The sequence below is a fragment of the Talpa occidentalis genome, unplaced genomic scaffold (assembly GCF_014898055.3).
Source record: "Talpa occidentalis isolate TD23 unplaced genomic scaffold, MPIMG_talOcc4v2.1 talOcc4.4, whole genome shotgun sequence".
Taxonomy (NCBI): Eukaryota; Metazoa; Chordata; class Mammalia; order Eulipotyphla; family Talpidae; genus Talpa; species Talpa occidentalis.
The window spans coordinates 54,817,480-54,834,271 of NW_023604295.1; the positions used below are offsets into that span (position 1 = coordinate 54,817,480).

The 16,792-nt window shown below is 41.0% G+C and overlaps 1 protein-coding gene across 1 annotated transcript; it reads right to left on the bottom strand.

The window, feature by feature from the left end:
• Window positions 1-9,679: 9,679 nt before the first annotated feature.
• LOC119256829 (elongation factor 1-beta-like) lies at window positions 9,680-10,416 on the bottom strand. The gene has a single exon (XM_037524592.2). It carries the CDS (start codon window positions 10,391-10,393, stop codon window positions 9,716-9,718), a length of 678 nt encoding a protein of 225 aa, XP_037380489.1. The 5' UTR covers window positions 10,394-10,416; the 3' UTR covers window positions 9,680-9,715.
• Window positions 10,417-16,792: the final 6,376 nt, after the last annotated feature.

Genomic DNA, 16,792 nt, shown 5'->3' on the forward strand with positions numbered 1-16,792 from the left:
TTTAAAAGCTGACTCAAAAGTCCGATTTTGTTGTTGCACTTGATACAGCATGCTTTGATAAGCTGACTCAAAAACGTTACGATTTTCATCCCTTATACTCTTAATAGTTAAATCAAAAACCTGATTTAGTTGTTGTATGGCCACGTTAAAAGCCTGAATTTGTTGTTGCACATTCTCAGTATGTGAAGTAGAACTTCTACCTCTCACAGAAACAAGAATGTAGCAAACTGCGCTTACACATATTACCAAAAAACCACCCAGAAGCACAGTCTGTAAAGGGCGCCAAACTGTTGTAGAGCAGCCCCGATACAAAACGGGGTGCCTGACTGTGGGTCCTCACCCGCGCGCTTAAAAGGACTTGTCAATGCTCTACTGCAGGCACACGTGAAAGGTTAATAAAAGGTTTATTTACAAGGGAAAGGGAAATGAGGAAATGTACAGCTCTGGGAGAAAAGTGGGAGACAAAGTTTTAAATGAGTCCTACCCGATCCGCCGATCAGGAATCCCAAAATGGCGCTCTGAGAGCTGGCCGCCAGCCAGGAGCGGTGAAGCCAGGAGGCGAGCGATCGCGAGCCAGAGAGAGAGCAAGGCCCACGTGTTTGGTTTTTATATCCAACCTGGCTGCCCAACTCCACCCTCAGGTCCCAGCCACCCTCCCCTTGGTGGTGATGGGATTTGTCTTTCCCAATGTCCTGATGGCTTTAGTCTGGAGTGGGGGTGGAGTCCACAAAGCCTGTATGAGATTATCTCAGGACATCCTTTCCCCCTAACAGCATCAGATATTATTCTTCCATAACATAAGAATTCACTAGTCTGGGAGAGAGATTAGTGCCTCAATGAAAACACACCTTATTTTCTGCTATCATACATCAAATTAAGGCTAATTTGTGGATATATGGTCAAAATTATAGTTTAATATAACTTGAAAGTGATTTTGGATTTTTACAAAAAGGAGATTTTCTAGGAATCCTGAAGACACTTTTCTATTAGCAAAATGTAATTTCTGAAACTCCAAATATAAACAGTAAATGTTACATTATTGAAGTTTATTCCTTTATTTTTTATTTTTGCTTAAATTAAATTTGCCTTTCAAGCTAGACAATAGCTTATGAAATAATGAAATGTTAAAGTCGCCTATTTTTTGCACATAAATATGTTTTATCAGGACATTTCAAGAATATCTACTATCAGATCATACTAGCAGATCATAGACATTCAGATTTCCAGTCTTTATTTTTCTCCTCACCAGATATGACTAACAGTGAAGGAAGAAGCTATCATCAAGATGCTTCAACATGAAATGTAGCTATTCATTGAGTTCCCACAGGTTGCAAATTTTCAGAAATACAAAGCACTTAACCGTTGTCTTTCTCATTCTCTCTCCATTTTAAAGGAATAGCAAAAAGAATATTGATATTAGATTTAGAGAGCAATGATCAAATCTTAGTTTTACCACTTTGCAGCTAGGAGAAAGTAGAGATACTCTGTTTCTTCTCATAACTAAAAGGATAGTGATGTTTCTTACCAGCTTGGGTGGTTGTTTTGTGAAAAATTGTTTCTGTGAAACTTGCAGAAAACAGATCCTTAATAAATGGTAGCTGTTACTGTTCTCAATAGACAGCAGAAATGGTGGAAAGGGAGGAAAACATACCCTCTTAGCAGGCAGAAGCTGTAGAAAATTATAAATGACTTACAGTATGAATTGATATAGTATATACTTTGGAACCTTTTAGAAACTACCTACTTGCAAATGTTCTGATTGTCAACTAAATTATCATAACTGTTTTTCTCTCAATCATGCCTCCTATTTGAAACCTCTTTGCCTCCCTCTATCAGTATCTTAATAGAAACTTTGTTCCTAATCTGACACTATTTGTTTTTTCAAAACTTCCAGTGGAAAATTCTGCTCCTGCTGGTTGGCTCTGGGGAAGGACTTTTTCTTGTCCATTTCTAGACATTAGTTCCAACTGTCCTTGCAACGTTTCCTGCTCTACCTTTTCCAGTAAAAAGATGGGACAGAGTGCCCTCTCCATGTAGGAGCTGAGAGCTGCCCTTCTTGCTTGCTGAATTCCTATTGTATATATGGCCTTTGTTGTAATTTAACTTTGCATTACAAGTACCACTTGTCTTTTCAGTAAGAGTGTTTCTTCAAGGCAGTGATTGTACTGTTTTATTTCTTGGTGTCCAACCAAGATGCTAATATCTGTAATTTATGATCCTTAGAGAATTCTACAAAAGGAGTCTGTGAGTCCAATTACCCCTTTACTGATAATTTTGATAATGCATCTAAGGAATTAGGCCTTTCTTATTGAAAACCACATGGGTCTGCAGTTCCCTCAGCTATTTCTGCTTAAAGTAGTATTTTCTCCAAGTAGTATTTCACTATAAATAATTCTATTTCAGGAGTGCCCCCTATTGGACAAGTGACTGTTAGGTTACATGTGTGCTACCTGAAATTTAGGCAGAGACTAATTTCTACAAGTAAATATAGAATGCCTAAAGCAGTGGTGCAATCTCATTGTAAATTAGCAGTGATTTTTATTCCTTCCTAATCCCACTATGCTCTGATGCTTCTTGATGACTTTCTAAGTAGAACATAATTCAAATAACGTCTGTGAAACACATGGATTCCTATCCTTGTTTAATTTTCTTGGCTTCAGAAGTTGACTCTAGCACAGCTAGGATTCCATTCTTGCACTGCACTTTGTCTCCTAGGACTGTGCAGTCAATTAAGCTGTCCTTCCTAGGGTGCTAAATGCTCATTAACATTATTAATCATTTTAAAAGTACCAGTGGTCTGATTTCCTCTGGGAAATGCTATGTACTGTTTCTCATATCAGGTTTACAAAAATCTTTTCAAGGGCCATATCCTTTAGCTCTGCTGTCAAATATGTTAAAGCTAAAATTTTCCTATTGATGGAATGATGACTTCGTAAATCACTTGACATCAAACATCTGGATATTGTTCTCTTTCCAACAAAATTATTCATAAGAATATAAAAATGTTCTATGCTGGAACTAGATTAAATCTGAAAATACAGTACAACATTGTTAATTACAGCAAACATTTATGCATTCCTTTTATTATCCCAATTTACTAAGACCCAATTATAAATGGCAGACCCATTTTACTTTTCTTAAAAAAATATGCTGGAAGAGAACATATCTGTTGGTGAAGTTATTGAAATTAACAAAAATTAGTGCAATGAGCATATCTGCAATTTTAGTGTGGGCTGAATAAAGATACTGTTGAGGCTATCTGCACCACCTCAACTTTTGAGCAGACTTTAAATATATTCTCTTCTAATGGAACTGATTTAATGGAAAGTCTCTTTACTTCATGGCCCTATCAGTAAATTCTCTGCACATAAGCACAGCTGGATGTTGCATTGGACAACACCACACTGACAAAGACACAGGAGATGTGGAGCAGGCTACATGATGCAGGATGCTGCTGAGAGCAAGATCCTGGCTGTTTTTATTGACAGAATAATAGTACAGCATCAGTTACGTGGGCTAGGAGGACAAGGAGAAAAGGGTGGTGAAACTCAGCAATGTCATCTAGGGCTTGGGGGAACATGAGTCTGTTGACCATGTTATCAGCTTGATGACCAAGTGTTGTAATCGAAACTGGAACCCAACCCCCGGCCATGGTCCTAATCTTATCAACAAGGCATTCCCCTGGTCAGCTTCCGGGGTCCCTTGTACATCGGTCCCAGCCCCCTGGGCGTTCCGGATCATACCTCATGATGTATGATTCAGGAGCTAGTTTATGCATCCGTCCTCAGCCACTTGGGTGTTCCCGGTCATACCTCTTGATGCATGCTTTTCCCGGAGTGATCAAGCTTTCTGCTCTTGATTGATATGAAAGGCACCTTGTAAGGTTTGGCTTCTCTGGCTGTGACTGGGCAGTTCTGATCTTGTATAGGAATGCAGAACTGCAGGTAACCATAATGGCAGTGGAACAGACCGTTGAAGTTTAGCAGACCCACAGCTGGATATGCCAGTTGACCATGCTAGGTGTTAAGTTTCTAATACTTACGCTTAACTAGAGGTGAGGTTGCATAATTACAGGGCTCCTCTCTCCTCCACACTTCAACACTGAATTAGCACACATTTTCCCAATTCTCACTCTAAAGCTCTTAAGGCCTGCAGATTTTAGGACATGCAGTTTTATAGATAATTTGTCTTTTCATACATCTAACTTCTGTTATTAGTTTTTTTTTTTCCAAAAAATTATTTTTCTTTATTTTTGCATACCAGAACTGGGTGTAAGCCAGAGACAGGTGTGTGTGAGAGAGGATTCACCAGAGACAGAGTGGGGAGCAGAGCAGACAGATCTACTCAAATACATTACTGAGGGGCGCAGCGGCAAGATAAGAAAGGTCTGTTGTGCCATGTGGGTTAGCTTCCTGGCAGGGTTCAGGGATCAAACTTCTGCTCTGGAGTGGAGGGCTGACTGTAGCTTGATAGTGCTGAGACTTTAACCCTTGCATCACCAGGGAGGCCCATTTGTTTATTATATTAGTTTAGGATATTATGGTAACTTTAATAACCTTTTATTGTCCTTTCCCTAAGGGGAATGTTGAAATGATTATTAGACAAGGTTGTATTGTGATACCATGCAGCCACTAAAAAAGATTGAGATGGACAGACATGCACCCTGTGAGCACTATAACTTCCATTTCTATATAGCTAGCTCCTTTGTTACTGTTGTGTTAGCAGCAAACACTTATATGGCATTTAGTTTGAGTTATCAGCAGTGTTTTAGCACTTTGCATATATTAGCTCATTTATCTGTAGGTGCTCTCTGGAAGGACATGCAAGAAACTGGTAGGTGTGGTTCCTCTGGAAGGGGAGCCTAGGGCACCAAGAATCTGGCCCAGAGACTTAGTTTTCACTGTATCCTTTTACATTAGTTTTATATTAAATATATACATTATGTTGTATTTAACATTAAAATAATTTAAATGTAATAATAGCATCATTAATAATAAAATAATATGGAAGTAAAAACAGAACATAGTTAAGTTGAAAATAACAGCAAATGGTGCATGTGCACAGTTTCTGTAAATATTAAAAAAAAAGATATAGTATGGCCACTGTTGCATTGGGTAACACCATAGTGATAAAGAAACAGGAGTCGTGGAGCAGGCTACATAATGCAGGATGCTGCTGAAGAGCAAGATCTGGCTTTTTTTTTTTTAAAAAAAGATTTATTTATTTATGCATACAAGAGCTGGGATACAGGCCAGAGGTGTGTGTGGCAGGGAGGTGAGAAGATTCACCAGAGACAGGGTGTGGAACAGAACAAGCAGATCAACTGAAATACACTGCTGAGGGGAGCAGTGGGCAAGTCAGGAGAGTTCTGTGCCATCTGGGCAGCTCCCTGGGCAGGAATCGAACTCGTGCTACAGTGGTGCGGATTGCTTCATAGGTTGCTTCTTGACCCCTTGCGTCACCAGGGAAGCCCAAGATCTGGCCATTTTATTGATAGAAGAATTATACAGCATTGGTTGTAAGGGAAAGAAGGACAAAAAAAGGGGAAGAATGTATAAAGGAAAAGGGGAAGTATGTAACTAGGAAATCAGGGATTGTGAGTCTGCTCTCCAGGCACTTCTTATCTGCTTGATGACTTGGTATTGTCATTGAGATCAAGTCCTAGTTCCCCAGGCAGGGTTTCAATCTTATCAACAAGGGTTTCCACTCATCAGCTTCTGGGGTCCTTATTATACATCAGTTCTCACCTCTCCCCACCACCCTCCTGGGTGATCCTCCTGAGGTATAAGTGGGAGTACATTTTATGCATGGTCCTCAGCTCCCCCCCTACTACCCGCATTCCTGGTCATACCTCATGATGCATAACCTTCCCAGCGTGATCCAGCTTTGTGCTCTTGATTGGTTTGGAGGGCACCTTGTGGGGTTGTCCTCCTATACCTAATTGACTGGGCTGTTCTGACCTTGCTTAGGATTTAGAACTGTAGGTAACAAAATGGTGGCCGAACAGGCCGCTTAGGATTAGCAGACCCACAGGCCAACTGTTCCTTCAACATTACAATTGATATATATATATAGTGTTGATATATATATGTACATTATGATCATTTCCAGAAGTCTATTGAGAGTTTGCACTACCATATAATTGTCCACCTTTACCCAGTCGACCCACCTCCCATTCTCCTTCATCTCTGGTGGTAACCTGTGGTTATCCTGTGGCCTATCAGAAACCTATATAATGTTATAATGTCATGTCATTAAAATTTTTTTTTTAAGAGGAAAGAAGGGAACTATTGGCCAGCTACAAGGAGAGAGGACAGTTGCACTGGGGCTTCTCTTTTCCAGTGCTCTGTTAACACTGAGTGAGGTGGTGGAACAAAGGTTGGCCCCATCCCCCTTCAAGGTCAGGCTGTTCTAGTCTTTCTTCCAAATACCCCTCTAGGCTGAGGAAGACTTTGTCTCTTTGTCTCCCTGGCCATGTTAACTTCCTCTGCCCAATCTCCTCTTCTCTCTTCTTCTGTTATTGGTGTTCCTTTCCATTAACTATTTGCATACCTAATTTAAGTCTCAGCTCCTGCTTCCTGAAGAACTGAACCAGCATATGCCACTATGAGATATAGAAAAGTAAGATTTTTTCCTCTGCTCTCTTAGGCTTTACTGGCCTAAGAATTAAACTAATAAAAGACAGATTAACAGGAGAAGAGCATGCAAGTGTTAATAAATTTTTACATGTATATGGGACATCCCTAAGAGAATGACACCTTAGCAAGTGATTAGAGCAGAAAGGTTTTAGACAAAGAAGCTAAATTTGTGAGGAAATGACATGACAGGGCATTTTGGGCTAAGGGTACTAAATTGTGGGGAAGTGATTAGGAGATATGTTGGGGAGGCAAGATTGTGGAGGGTAATTTTAGTAAGTTTGTACAGACACATTTCAGCATTGGTTCCCACACTGGTGATAAGAACATTCATCTCTTCCTGATATAGGGAGTGTGCCTGTAACCTTACGGGAAATTTTATGTCCTATTTTTAGGCAGAAAAGAGTAGGGCAGAAATTTCTTCTAGCATCTGCTGTTTGTCAACTGCCTTCAGCTTAGAATTATCATTATGCCAAAGCAGCATATTTTGGGGTGGCATGTCCTAAATTCCTTCAATGACAAGCACAGGACTGAAAGATATGGGTGATTTCCATTTTAAAATGTATACTTCATCTTTTTCTCTTTTGTAATTTTTATTTTATGCCTCTGTATAGTTTGAAGATATGCATACTTTAGCTTCATATACACAATGAATCAACCAGTTTTTTTTTTTTTTAGATTTATTTTTTATTTATTTATTTATACAAGCACTGGGTACAGTCAGAAGCGCGAGAGGGTGAGAGAATTCACCAGAGCCAGAGAGGGGAGCAGAGCAGGCAGAAGGACCGAAGTACACTGCTGAGGGGAGCAGTGGGCGGCAGGAGAGGTCTGCGCGCCATGTGGGACCCTCCTCCGGTGGCTGGGGAGCAGCCGGGGATCGAACCGGCGCCGCGGAGGCTTCGGGCAGCTTCGCAACCCAGCGCTCAACCGCTGCGCCACCAGGGAGGCCCGAATCAACCAGTTTTAAAAGACTTGGTAAGATAAACAGAAGTCTGTGGTCTTTCTACTCCATTTTGAAACCCTTATCTGAAGAACAACACTTCTTTTTTTAAAGATTTATTTATTCATACATACAAGAACTGGGGTACAGGGCCTTCCTGGTGGCGCAAGGGATTAAGACGCAACCTATGAAGCTATCCGCAGCCACTGCAGCTTGAGTTCGATCCCCAGCCAGGGAGCTACCCACGTGGCACAGCAGACCTCTCCTGTCTAGGCCGCTGCTCCCTTCAGCAGTGTGTTTCAGTCAGTGTGCCTGTTCTGTTCCACACTCTGTCTCTGGTGAATCCTCTCACCGCCCACACCTCTGGCCTGTACTCCAGTTCTTGTATGCATAAATAAATGAATCTTAAAAAAAAAACAGGGGGCCTCCCCTGGTGGTGCAAGCAGAAGGGCGCTGGGCTGCAAGTCTGCCTGTGGCCTCTGCAGCGCATGTTCATTCCCCGGCCTCTGGCGAGGGTCCCACTAAAAAAAAAAAAAAAAAAAATAGAACTGGAGTATAGGTTAAAGGTGTAGGGGGTGAGAGGATTCACCAGAAACAGAGTGTGGAAAAGAACAGGCAGACTGACTAAAATACATTGCTGAGGGGAGCAGCAGGTGAGTCAGGAGTGGTCTGCTGTGCCATATGGGTAGCTCCCTGGCCGGGGATCGAACTTGTGCTGCAGTGGCTGCGGCTAGCTTCATAGGTTGTACCACCAGGGAGGCCCTGAAGACCAACACTTTTAATACTTTGACTCTTTTGATTTTAGCTTTGATCAAGGTGACTGTAAATACAGAGGTAAACAGAGGCAAACCCAAATTGATTGACAAAGAGCCTGCCTATGGATTCTTAGTGCTCCACTGCCTTTTGCTTTGCTTTCGGTTCCTTGGATTATCTTCTCTCTGTATCTTCTTACCCCTTCCATCTTTAAAATCTGCATCCCCCTTTGAAAGAATCTTTAAAAGTAATTTGTCCATTTAGTTACATTTACTTAAGACACATAAATTACAGAAACTATAAATAAACTGATAGTGCTACTGCTAACCTTTTGTAATGTCTGACATAATCACTGAATATAGGTACTGATGTCAGCCTGAATATTAAATACTAGGATTGCTCCTGCTAGAAATTAAAATGCAAATAGATATTTTAATAGTTTCTCCCTGTAATCCAATGGATTATTTTGCTCACCTCCAGGGCCAATACCTCACTTTGAGGACAGATATTCTACAATATCCAGTTCTTTTGCCATACAATTATAATAGTAGGATCACATGAAGTACAGTATTCCTAATGTGTGCATGTTTTATAGTGCTTGCTCTTTCTCTTTCAAACTGGTTTTTTTTTTTAAAAGATATATTTATTTATTTATTTATTTATACAAGCACTGGGTACAGTCAGAAGCGTGGGAGGGTGAGAGAATTCACCAGAGCCAGAGCAGGGAGCAGAACAGGCAGAAGGACCGAAGTACACTGCTGAGGGGAGCAAGCAGGGGGGCAGGAGAGGTCTGCGCGCCATGTGGGACCCTCCTCCGGTGGCCGGTGGCCTGGAGCAGCCGGGGATTGAACCGGCGCTGCAGAGGCTCCCGGCACCTTAGCAACCCAGCGCTCAACCGCTGCGCCACTGGGGAGGCCCTCAAACTGTTTTTTTTTTTTAAAGGTTTCTTAAACATTCCATTGCTTTTATTTATTTATTTTTTAGATTTATTTATTTGTTTATACAAGCACTGGGTATAGTCAGAAGCACAGGAGGGTGAGAGAATTCACCAGAGCCAGAGCGGGGAGCAGAGCAGGCAGAAGGACCGAAGTACACTGCTGAGGGGAACAGTGGGCGGCAGGAGAGGTCTGCACGCCATGTGGGACCCTCCTCCGGTGGCTGGGGAGCAGCTGGGAATCGAACCAGTGCTGCAGAGGCTGCGCGCAGTTTCACAACCCAGCGCTCAACTGCTGCGCCACCGGGGAGGCCCTCTTTCAAACTGTTAATCCTATGTTTTATCTCTCAGTCTTACATATCTGATCAATTTATAATTTATTAAGCCTTTCTTTTTAGGTTTTTTTTTCTGTCTTTCAATTTTTTATTTAAGGATCATGACCCATGATGGATTTTAGATCTTGTTGAAAGCAGCCATGTCCATGGACTGCACATAGTCCTCAAAAGCAGTGGTCTGCTCCTCCAGCATATCTGTTCCAACTTTATTGTCTTCAACCACACACTGTATTTGAAGTTTCTTAATTCCATACCCTACTGGAACTAGTTTAGAATAGCCCCAAACCAAGCCGTCCGCTTGAATGCTACTGACACACTCCTCTAGCTTTGCCATATCTGCCTCATCATCCCAAGGTTTCACATCTAGTAAGATGGAAGACTTGGCAACAAGTGCACGTTTCTCAGCTTTCTTTGACTCATACTGTGCAAGACATTCTTCTCTTAGCCTGTTGGCTTCTTCACTTTCCTCCTCCTCATTAGATCCAAAAAGATCGATGTCATCATCATCTTTACTATCTGTAGCTCCATTTCCTGTGGTGTCTTCCACATTAGCAGGGCCATACTTGCCCAAAGCTTTCTTCGCTCCTGGCAGACTTGCCTTTTCTTTTTTGAGAGACTTGATGTGGTTATACCAATGTAGGGCATGGTACAGGTCGGCAGGTCGTGGGTGGGAAACTGCTTCAAATACTGCCACATCTGCTTGGGAGGGCACATACCTTGGATGTAGCTTTTTGTCCTGTAGGTAATCTTTGAGCACCTGGAGGCCTGTGGGGCTTTTCAAGTCTCCAAAACCCATGGTGTTGGCCAATATCCAAGCTGTTCGGCTGCGGAGGCAAAGCTGAGCACAGGCAGTAAGCCCCGGACTCTGAGAGGGGGAAAAAGTAAGCCTTTTTTTTTTTTTTTTTTTGAAAGGAGGCTTTCAAAAAAAAGGCTTTTTGGAGGATAATTAGCACATGAGTTGAATCTTAAGGTGCATAAGGCTTTACACTAGTCTTGTAGAGCAGTCTTAAATTTTAAATCATTTGCAGGTTTTTTCAAATGCAGATTTTGATTCTGTGTTTCTGGGATGGCGCCTGTTTTTCTGCATTTCTAATAAGCTTCCAGGCTATGGCATTAGTGTTGATCTATGAAGTACACTTTGAATTCTACTGCTGGGATACAGAGATGTGCACAATCTGGTCTCCACCCTTAAGGGATTTATACTATAGTCAGCGATGAGTATGGACATGAATAACTAAACACCCAGATTTATGTAATCATGATAATAACACTCCTTTTATGATGTTGCTCTAGTCCCATTCTCCTAAAGCCACCAATTTTATCCATTCTCTTGAACAGCAGCTCATGTCATGTTTCAAAAGTCACCTGACTCCTAAGTACATCCTTCCTAAGGATTAATGTTATCTTTTTTTTTTTTTTTAAAGATTTATTTATTTATTTATTTATACAAGCACTGGGTACAGTCAGAAGCGCGGGAGGGTGAGAGAATTCCACCAGAGGCAGAGCGGGGAGCAGAGCGGGCAGAAGGACCGAAGTACACTGCTGAGGGGAGCAGCGGGCGGCAGGAGAGGTCTGCGCGCCATGTGGGACCCTCCTCTGGTGGCCGGGGAGCAGCTGGGGATCGGGCTGGGGAGCAGCTGGGGATTGAACGGGCGCTGTAGAGGCTGCGGGCAGCTTCGCCACCCAGCGCTCAACCGCTGCGCCACCGGGGAGGCCCGGATTAATGTTATCTTAATGTCTATTAATGTAGGATACCTTTCAGGTAATATATTGAAATTTATACCAGCTGAATAAAACTTGGTGAATTTCTTGTGGTGAATTTTCCGAAAGGATTTATTATAACACAAACCAAAGAGTATCACTGGTAGGAGACAACTATAAAGGCTGGATACGTGGTAGAAAATATGAGATAGTTCTAGGTGCTGTGGCAAAACTACCACAGAATTCCATTTTTAAATTCTCAGAAGTTCTATACATAGCATAGTTCCACAAAGTAAACATTTCTTGAATGAGCCAGACTGTGGGTCTGATACATAAAGAACAAACAGTGCAAGAAAAGAGCTCTGCTCACTTCAAAATGGACTCATGAAAGGATTAATCATCAGTGATAAATGTTCATGGTCCCCAAAGAGCTGAATGTGTGTGCTATTCTGAGCAAATTCCATCCATCACCGTTGACCCATAATAGCAATCCATCTATTATGCTGGCTGTTAAGGATCTGCACCCAGCGAGGTCAACTTTCTGAATTGCTTGACTCCAAATTACCACTGTGGCTGTCACATTGTCGCTATCACCAACATCCTCCCCTTCACCATAATTGCTAACACATAAACATGCATGCTTCACTTGCCTCTACATTCTACAGCAGAAAACAAATAGGATGATTTGATTCTTTCTTTCCAAATCTGTTTGCCAAATTTAACTGAATGATTAAAATAGACTTTTAAGTCTAATTAATTACTGAACATTGATTTGAGTATACATTTTATTAAGTATTCTGTTAGACTTCTTGGGGAGTATAAAGATGGGAAAGACCTGGTTTCCATCTTCATAGAGCTTATATCCCGTTGTTCTGATAATATATAACCTTTTGAAAATTTGCTATAAGCTGTTCTCCAAGTTTTACTCACTATTGTGCTTCCCATCTAGGAGAAAGGACTAGCAAACAGTAGGTGACCAAAATGTGCACTGATGAATGGGAATTAAGTGGTGAAATTCAGCAACAGTTTTAGGCAATAATCAAGAACTTTTACAGGATATGATACAACTAATTTCAAAATGAACTACAGAGATGTAGTTCAATGATACAATAAGTATTTATCAAACTGGGTCCATAGGTTTATCAAACTGGGTCCATAGGTTTATCAAACTGGGTCCAAGAATATTTGTTGGGCCTCCCTGGTGGCCCAAGGGGTCAAGTCTCAGCATCATGAAGCTGTCCACAGCCACTGCAGCACAGATTCGATCCCCAGCCAGGGAACTAACCCGCATGGCACAGCAGACCTCTCCTGTCTCACCTACTGCTCCCCTCAGCAGTGTATTTCAGTGGATCTACCTGTTCTGCTCCCCACTCTGTCTCTGCTGAATTCTTTCACCCCCAACACCTCTGGCCTATACCCCAGCTCTTACATGCATAAAATAAAATAAATCTTTAAAAAAAGTAAAACCTTAGGGTTTTCTTTAAAAAAAATTTCTTATTTTATAAACATATGAGAGTCACATACTTGAGGAATTAATATTTGGTTTCATTTTTGTATGTAGCCAACAGTATAATTCATAAGGTTGTAGTAATATTAGGGAGTCCTTAGAAATACTGTTTTTTAATAGAAAATTATTCAGTGCCATTATTCAAGGATAAGAATTATCCTCCTAACTGCAAAATATTTAAAAAACCTTAGAGTAAATGAAGTCTAAATACTTTCTTGATAGTTCATGATCTTAATAAATTACTTTTTTTTAGGTGTGATTGTTTTCTTTTTAAAGAATTCTTCTCTTTTAATAATGTATGCTGAAATAGCTGTGAGTGAGATATTGGGATGTCTGGGATTTGCTCTGAAATAATCCAGGGGTGTGTTGACAAATCTGTATATGTATGGACTGTGACAGGCAGAATAGTGCTCCCCTCCCAAAGATGTCCATGTCCTAATCCCCTGGAAATATGTTAATAAATGGAATTAAGACAGCAAATGAGTTGACCTTAAAATGAGATTATCCTGGATTAGCCTTGTGGGCCCATGGTAATCACAAGTATTCTAGTATGTGGAAGCAGATGACAGACTGAGAGTCACAGTGATGCAATGTGAGAAAAACTTGACTGGTCATGGTTAATGTGAAGATGGAAGAGATCTGCACATGCTCTCACAGTCTCTAGAATCTGGAAAAGGCAAGTAAATGATTCTCCTTTAGACCCTTGAGGTCTAGACACCCTGATTTTAGCTCAATGAGCCCATCTGAGACTACTGACTTCCATAACTGTAAGAGAATAAGTGTCTCAAATATGTCTATTTTTTTTTTTAAAGATTTACTTTATGCATACAAGAACTGGGGTGTAGGCCAGAGATGTGTGTGTGGGAGGGGCTCAGAGGATTCACCAGAGAGAGAGTGGGGAGCAGAGCCTGCACCATGTAGGTTGGCTACCTGGCCAGGAATCTAATTCATGTTGCAGTGGCTGGCAATAGCTTGATAGTACTGAGACTTTAAACCCTGCACCACCAGGGATCCCCCAGTGTATGTCGTTTTAAGACCACCCTAACCTTATGCCAGATTCAGAGTGTTTCCTTCCACCAACACTGTGCTTGGAGTTTTTTGTTTTTTTAATCATGAATGGTTGCTGAATTTTATCACTTGTTTTTCTATATTTGTTGAGATCATACTTTTACCTGTTCCCAACTCTCCTTTTTTGTTATTTTAATTTTTAAGTGTTAAATCTTCCTTACAGTGTTCAGGTAACTCCAATTTGGCCATGGTATGTTATCATTTTTGTATATTGCTGATTTTAATTTGCTTGTATTTTATTAAAAAATTTTTTTTAAAAAGATTTATTTATTTATGCATACAAGAACTGGGGTACAGGCCAGCATGTGCGGGAGGGTGAGAGGATTCACCAGAGACAGAGTAGGGAACAGGCAGACTGACTGAAATACACTGCTGAGGGGATCAGTGGGCGAGACAGGAAAGGTCTGCTGCGCCATGTGGGTTGTTCCCTGGCCGGCTGGGGATTGAACTCATGTTGCAGAGGCTGTGGATTGCTTCACAGTGTGATGCTTAACCTGTTGGGCCACCAGGGAGGCCCAGTAAGCACTATTCTTGTAGCTGCTGATGTAAAGCTAAAATGGGAGATGATAGTTCATTGTTTTCATCGATTAAAAGCTCAGTTTTGTGTAAATAAGATATTAGAAACTTCAAAGTGTGTGAGAGAGAGAATGTGTGTGTGTGTGTGTGTGTGTGAGAGAGAGAGAGAGAGAGAAAGAGAGAGAGAGCGCGCGCATGCTAAGAAAACAGACTGCACCTCAAATTTAGATGGCTTAGAAAATATCCGTATAGCACATTATTTCTAGGATAAGAAAGTTGTGTTGTGTTTTTAATCAATGGATATTTAGAAATGTTTGCCTTTTTTCTCCTCTTCATCACTGTAGAGAATAAACAAGCATATAATAGTCATAGCAATCACTATCAATCTTTTTGGCTTAATCTGTTCTTTCTTAAGGCATGAAGCCAGACCTGACACCATGTACTGTTATATCTTGTCAAATATATTCCAAAAGGTTTTTGATACAAAAGGTTTATGACACATCATCCCAAGAATTCTGGCTACTTGCCACTACAGAGAGTTTTATGGATGAGAAGTGACTGGTCTAAAATTATGGCTAATAAAAATATAGCTTCATCAGCATCTAATAATAATAGACATGTTTGTTTACATCAAAGTCTGTAGTTTTAGACGTCCCTTTGAAATTTTTCTCCTGCTCATTTTTATGATCTTTCAGTTATCCATTCCAGTGTTTTTTCCAAGTGTGTATGTTGAAATTTTGATTTAGTTTATGTATAAGGACTGATCGTGAATATTCTAATAGATTGCTCTCTCACATGGGGCTAATTTATGTCACATAGTGAATGAAAATAGAACTAACACAGAAAGTGATTTTGGCCCGAGGTTTCACTGTTCTCCACAGATTTCTCTCCCCCCTCCCCCCCTAGTTCTGGGCTTTTGGGATGAGTCACAACAGCTCAGAGTCAGGGAAGATGGGCAATTTTATACCAAGTAAATTCTGCAGTGTACAGGCAGGTGGATCAAATGTTAGTAAAAACTCCTGGAAACATCAGATCATGTTTGTCAATCAATAGATACTTAGTGAGTGCTTCCTTTTTACTTGACTCTGTGAAAATACTGTGGGAAATACAAAGATAAAAGACAAGCACCAAATGTACAGTCATGCTGGAGAAGCAAAATTGTTAAGAACAATTAGATGCTAACTTTGTAGTAGTGTACTAATCATAGGTTCAATAAAGAGAGTTTCTTTTGCACTGGAAAATTAATGAAGTTTCACCAAAGGAAAAGAGAACTCAACTGAGGACATATTAACTTTAGTTCTATTCTTTTTTTTTTTTTTTTTAAGATTTATTTATTTATTATTTATACAAGCACTGGGTACAGTCAGAAGCGCGGGAGGGTGAGAGAATTCACCAGAGCCAGAGCGGGGAGCAGAGCAGGCAGAAGGACCGAAGTACACTGCTGAGGGGAGCAGCGGGCAGCAGGAGAGGTCTGCGCGCCATGTGGGACCCTCCTCTGGTGGCCGGGGAGCAGCCAGGGATCGAACAGATGCTGCAGAGGCTGCGGGCAGCTTCGCAACCCAGCGCTCAACCGCTGCGCCACCGGGGAGGCCTTAGTTCTATTCTTGATAGGATGACTATAAAACAAAAACAAGGAAACAACCAACCAATCAGATTTGTTGGTAGAAATGAGTCAAAAAATCTAAGGCATCATTTAAATCTTCAAGGCTTAGACCAAGAGTGACACAGCATTAATTTCAAGATCTGATTTCTATTTCATTGAGATAAAGGAGAAAAGATAGTCAGCTGATTAAATTCTTGTCTGTGATGAGCTATTGCATTAGTTTTCTATTTTACTATAATAAATCAAAATGTGGCAACTTAAAACAGCGAGTATTTATTACTTGTAGTTTCCCCTGATCAGGAATCTGGGCACAACTTAGCTGGGTCCTCTGCTGAGGGTTTTGAGAGGCTACAATCAAGACACTGACCAGCTTGTACTTTTTTCTGGAGGTTCAATTAGAGAAGAGCCTGCTTCCAAACTCATTTACATTGTTGGCAGAATTCTGATCCTTGCAGCTGTGTAACTGAGGAGTCCAGCTTTTTTATTGGTTGTTGACTGGAGGCTGCTCTTAGGTCCTAGAAGACATCCATTACTTCCTGCTGCATGAACCTTTTTATAAGCAGTTATGAAATAGCACTTTGTGTCTTCAAGGCCGGCAGGTCTTGCGTTGGTCATATATATATGAGTTTATGTTGTGTATCTGTCTACTCTATCTCATCTATCTATGCAGTAGGTTTTCTAAGATACATAGAAGGGAGTGTAGGGGAGTGGTAGGCAGCTTATTAAGGAAATGCAGTGGTAGGCAACTTATTAAGGAAATGACATCCTTTGGCATATTCTTTTGGATTCTTCCTGGATTC